Raw genomic sequence first — 6,367 nt, forward strand, 5'->3', positions numbered from 1 at the left:
TATGTTTCAGGTGGTTCGCTATTTGGGTCCAGGGGTCGGGCTGACTTGGTTGGGTCTGGGCATGGTCCATGGTTGGTTAGGGTCAGGTGGGCTCGGTGGTGGCTCGGCTGGAAGAGTCCTAGTTTGGCTAAGAGTCTAGTAGCATGAGAAGCAAAGGTGCGCAGCCAAGGTCTTCTGTCCAGGAGATTTTGAGCGCGTTAGGGTCTAGGTACAAGGGTTAGGGTTGGTCACGAGGGTGCCTAGGTGGGTTAGCTTGGGTTTGGCTTGAGGTGGCTCGACCTTGGCTCGAGTAAATTAGGAGATGTCTCGGGTTGTTCATATATGGGTCAATTTCGAGATTTAAATGAACTAAAATTTGAACCATGGTTCCACGGGTGTGGTTCATGGCTCACAAGGGTAGATTAGGTAATAAAAAGGTACGTTTAAAATCTAGGAAGAAAATAATGAGTTTTGAATTTATCCGGGATTTAAAATCGCATCTCGAATAATTAATTAAATAATTAATCAAAAAGCCTTGAATTAAGCCAAATAAAATTATCAAAAATAATATTTAAGTTTAAATAATTATTTTGGATAAACTCATGTCATTAAAAGTAACAAAAAGATAAAATCGAGAATTTATATATCTAGGGGAAAAACGATAATTTTACACTTGAAATATACTTAAAAGCTTGGCAGCGTCCCGAAAGATCATAATACATGTTAAATGATATTTTATGATTTAAAATGGTGATTTTGATGAAATTATGATATTTTATGATTTTTTGATATTTTATGCTTTTTGGTAAAAGCTGTGCAATTTTCAGTTTCTAAAATGCTATTTATGGAAAGTTTTGTTGATTTATGATTTTAAAAGAAAAGAAAAAATATGCTGAGGGGCGTTAATTGACTGTGACAAATGATATATGATTTTGTGGAGATGCCGTGAGGGCCAAAGCCCTAGAGGGACCCCGTCTATGGGAAAAGACCCCAAAGTGACCCCGCCTATGGTAAAAGGCCCAGAGGGACCCCGACGATCATATTTCCATGATGGAGCCTAGTGCCCAACCTCTTAGACCATGTTGAGCTGAAGATTGATCAGTCGACCGAAGGATAAAAGCTAGTCACTTTCAAGGACGAACTTCACCCAAAATGATAAAGGATTAAAAGCTTTATGATTAAAATGATTTATGATATATGATTTATGCATAAAAGATTTTTAAATGATTTATTAATGTTTAAACAATTTTTAAATGATTTTTAAATTCTTAAATGATTTTTAAATGGTTTATTTATATTTAAAAGCTATTTTAAAATAAAATTATGATTTTTAAATGTTTGTGATTGTATATGTATTATTTGCTACTCATTTTTAGAATGTGCGGAGTCATTAGACTCACTAGGTTTGTATGATGTAGGATTTGATGATATATGGGAGGCGCTGACGATTAAGTGGATCGAGTGCTGCAATACATTTATGTTTCCGCACTAGCTTGTTAGATAAAAGATTTAAAGGATTTATGTTAAGGAATTTATTAGAGATATTTTTATGCTTTAATTTTATGTTAGTTGATATTTTTAAAGGTCGATGTAAGATTTTTTGTTAGTTGATGATTTAGAAATTTATTTTATGCACTTGAGATTTTAAATGTTAAATCATTATTTCTGAAAATGTTATGTTTATTTTAATTAGTATTTTCAAGTTTATTAGTTTAAAAAATAAAGTTGAGGTTGTTTCAGAGCCAAGGTTTTCCTTAGAGGGTTGTGTACTGTCACTCCGAGAAGCTCAAGAAGTAACACCTCAAATCACTAGTAGAAAAATTGGATTTTACTTCGGCAATATTAAATTACGAAGTAATACATTACCAATAACTTCAGTAATAACACAAGCGGAGTAAAATAATATATTTTACTTCGGATGTTTAAAAACACGGGCTTCACTATATTTTTTTATTATATTTTAGTTCGGCATATCAATGTTGATGACGTAAAAAATAAGAAAAATAAGTTAATGCTGAAGTAATAAGATGAACCGCGCAGATTAACAAAAGAAACTAAACTATGCTTAACATTTAGAGACGGTTTTTAGCCGTCGTCGATTTCATCATCGACGGTTTTAAAAACCGTCGCTATGAGCGACGGATTTTCAAAAACCGTCGCTATTAGCGACGGCTTTTTAGAAACCTTCGCTGATTAATATCGATTATATCACATATCCTTCAGAGACAAGCTCATTACATCGATCCACATTTTCCTTCAAAATTAACCCTAACACCACGCCGTTCCACTCACCGTCGTTCGCTTCGAACCACCAACACCACCGCCGTTCCACTAACCGAGAGGGAAGCAAAACACCACTGTTCCCTTCCATTTTGCATTTTCCACGTTGATTTCTAATTTTCTATACGTATCTGGGAATTGTTTTCTCTAGCAAGAAACAAGTACCTATATGTTCTCTTGCATTGATATTTTGTTTTCTCGATTTGAGGCATTATGATCTTAGTCGAAAATATGATACAAATTTTCAAGAAACTTGCAGATTTACTGGCTTGACAGAAAATGGTTTGTTTTTCTTCGGTGTTCTTTCGTTTTTTTCCAAGCTTTGTCAGTTTCAGTGAGAAATGCTCTTTGTCGTCTGCAAAACTAATAATGCTAATTTGTTAGTTTTTCTTCGGTGTTCTTAAAACGACGTCTTTTCACCTTGACCACCTTTGTTCCTCTCCCTTAAAGGTTTCTGGCTCAGCAATATAAATATATTTTGTTTAAAAGCCAGAAGCTTTTGAGGGGAGGATCAAAATCTGTCATGGTTTTGTTCTCTGTGTCATTTTACCTACTGCGATTTCATATCCGTTTCCGCCTTCACAGGTTTTCTTTCAAGTATCTGATCCTTTATATATATCACTTCTGTATTTAGTTAACAATACGCGTTCTCTATGGAAAGTATATATGGAGAAGTTGAGGAAGAGCGTTTAAAATAATTAATTCGTTTGATGCTACCATGCTAATTGTTTTAAATCGTTCCGAAATTACGAGTTATAATTAGCCACCCGATATTTGTGCTAATTACTAAATTAACAAGTGACTATTTGTTCATAAAACTCAATACACAGTGACAATCAATTTTTAATATAACATAAGATTTTTTATGTATTAATTTCTACGAATTTAGCATTAGAAGTTGGTCAAGCGACGCACTGATTCAATCAATATGTTTGAAATTAAAAGTTTAGGGATTAATATTTTTTATTTTATAAAACACTAACTCACTTATTATTTGTTTTACTGTTAATTTTCGACCTTATCTAGCAGCATCCGCGGATTGTCTTAATATTTAACATATGCTTCAAGAAAATTGGCGTACGTACGTACGTGTCCTTGATCTGACATTATACTCCCGTCATGAAAATTGGCATACGTACGTACGTGTCCTTGATCTGACATTATAGCTAGCAGCAACCTATTGTTAGTCAATAGGTAGTCTTCTTTCGTTTTTTTTGCGCTCAACAAATTAAATTGAAAATGACATTATTAAATGTAATATTTTCAGGTTTAGATCAAATTTATTGTTATATATTTCTGGTATTTTGCAGTATTGAAATGGTTAAATCTTGGATTCACTCAGATAGAAGGTCAAAACAGTACGAGGAGGGTGTGGAACTGTTTATCAGAGGTTGTTTAGAGAATCCCCATATTGACCCCAATTTAATTCATTGTCCTTGTTGCAAATGTAAAAATCTTAAAAAAAGACCAGCTAAGTCCATTCAAGAGCATCTTTATTTCCTTGGTTTTAGTCAAAATTATGTGAATTGGATTTGGCACGGTGAGTCTGCTGAAAGTGACAAAGTAAATTGGAGCACGAACAAGGAGCCAATTGGTAACTATCACGGACACTTTGAAACCACTAATATGTGTGAGGCAGCATATGATAACTATACAGAAAATCCAGAAGCATTTATGGAATTTTTGGAGGAAGCAGAGAAACCTTTGTATAATGGATGTAAGCGCTACACAAAGTTGAGTGCAATTGTGAAACTATACAACACCAAAGCAAAGCATGGGATGAGTGACGCTCTATTTTCCGATCTACTAATGGATTTTGGGGATATGATACCAGATAATCACAACCTGCCAACCAAAATGTATGATGTAAAAAAGACATTGAGTTGTTTGGTGTTGAGTCATGAAAAGATTCATGCTTGTTCCAATGATTGCATTCTTTATAGGAAGCGATATAAAGACGGCATAAACTACCCTAAATGTGGCTTGTCACGGTGGAAGCTAACCAAGAAGAACGTTGAGAAGAAAGGTGTTCTTGCAAAGGTGTTGTGGTATTTCCCTCCCATACCAAGATTTAAGCGCATGTTTAAATTTCTATATACCTCGAAAAATTTAACATGGCATGCAGAAACCACATGAGTTCCCGGTCAGTTACTTCATCCAGCTGATTCGCCATCTTGGAAGTTGGTGGATCATATGTGGCCCGACTTTGAAAGTGAACCAAGAAATCTTCGCCTTACACTTGCAGCTGATGGCATTAATCCTTATAGCAACCTTAGTAGTCGGTACAGTTGCTGGCCAATTATGTTGGTCACCTTTAATCTGCCTCCAAACATGTGTATGAAGAGAAAATTCATCATGCTAACTATGCTCATTTCAGGGCCTAAACAGCCAGGAAACGATATAGATGTCTATCTTGATGTGTTAGTTGAAGATTTGCAACGATTGTGGGAAGGAGTTGATGGTTTCTATGATGCTTATCGAAGACAATTTTTCACTCTTAAAGCAGTCTTACTATGGACCATCAATGACTTTCCAGCCTATGGTAACCTTAGTGGATGCACTACACATGGTTATTATGCATGCCCAGTATGCAAAGAAGATACTTGTGCAAAGCATTTGTAAAATGGGAAGAAAATGTCATTTGTTGGTCACAGACGATTCCTACCACGGTTTCATCCATATCGGAGGCAAATGAAAGAGTTTGATGGTATGGAAGAACATGGAGAATCATCTACACCATTATCTGGGGTTCCTTTGTTTGACAAGCTTTCAGACATAAGGTGTGTTTTCGGAAAGAAGATTATTGTGAAAGGTAAAAAGAGAAAGAATGCACAGGACAATAATTTGGAATATAGTAAAGAAGAAAAAATTTTGGATCAACAGATTTCAGAAAATGTTGGAAGAAGAAATCAATTTTTTTTCAATCTTCCTTATTGGAAACACCTGCATGTTAGGCATTGTCTCGATGTGATGCACATAGAGAAAAATGTCTTCGAATCTCTCATTAATATTTTGATGAATGTTAAAGGAAAAACCAAGGACATGTGGCAGCTAGGTTGGACATGGTTCAAATGGGAGTTAGGCCTGAATTTGCACCTAAATTGGTGAAAAAAAAACATATCTTCCTCCTGCTGCATGCTCATTCACAAAAAAAAAAGTTACAAGTTTGTCAGTCGATAATGGATATAAAAGCCCCAGAAGGTTTCTCATCGAACCTGAAAAATCTTGTGTCCTTGTCTGAGTTGAAATTGATTGGCCTGAAATCTCATGATTGTCATGTTCTAATGCAGCATTTCCTGCCAATACTCATACGTGATGCATTACCAAAACATGTTATATATGCCATCATAAGATTATGCTTCTTCTTCAAAGATATTTGTTGCAAGGTGATAGATGTAGCCAAGTTAGATAAGCTGCAATCTTACTTGGTTGTTACACTCTGCTTATTGGAGCAGTATTTACCCCCTTCTTTCTTCGATGTCATGCTTCACTTAACAGTTCATCTTGTTCGAGAAGTTCGATTATGTGGACAAGTGTACTTCCGGTGGATGTACCCTTTCGAAAGATCCATGAAGGTGCTTAAGAGTTATGTAGGCAGTCGAAAACATCCTGAAGGTTGCATTGTTCAGAGATATTCAGCCGAAGAAGCAATTGAGTTTTGTTCGGAATACCTAAATGACCTTGATCCTATTGGGGTCCCTCAATCAAATAGCGATCCCAAATCAAACATTGCTGGCTTCTTAGCATGCAAAACACCAATTATAGTGCCACAAGTTGACCTTCAACAAGCGCATTTGACTGTGCTGGAAAATACAGAAGAAGTATCTCCCTACATTATGTAAGTGTATTGCATTATTCTATAATTCTGCACCCATGTGATTGTCAATATTTAATATCCAACACAAATTTCTATATAAATATTTCCACAGTGAACATAAATATTTCCTGAGGTCAATGTTTCCGAGAAAAGAGAAAGATGAAAGGTGGATACAAGATGCTCACAATAAGAAGTTCATTGACTGGTTTCGTGCAAAGGTTAGGTGGATAAATCTGCTTTATGCATTTTGCGGTGAACAGTTTGGAGCTAGTATGTTAATCACCCTATTCT

General features: G+C 35.5%; 1 protein-coding gene across 1 annotated transcript; it reads left to right on the forward strand.

Moving 5' to 3' along the window:
* Nucleotides 1-3,576: 3,576 nt before the first annotated feature.
* LOC140805727 (uncharacterized) lies at nt 3,577-4,881 on the forward strand. Its single transcript, XM_073162010.1, has 2 exons — nt 3,577-4,299; nt 4,408-4,881. The coding sequence occupies exons 1-2, from the start codon at nt 3,577-3,579 to the stop codon at nt 4,879-4,881; spliced, it is 1,197 nt and encodes a 398-aa protein (XP_073018111.1).
* Nucleotides 4,882-6,367: the final 1,486 nt, after the last annotated feature.

This window comes from Primulina eburnea, chromosome 1 (genome assembly GCF_022965805.1).
Source record: "Primulina eburnea isolate SZY01 chromosome 1, ASM2296580v1, whole genome shotgun sequence".
Classification (NCBI taxonomy): domain Eukaryota; kingdom Viridiplantae; phylum Streptophyta; class Magnoliopsida; order Lamiales; family Gesneriaceae; genus Primulina; species Primulina eburnea.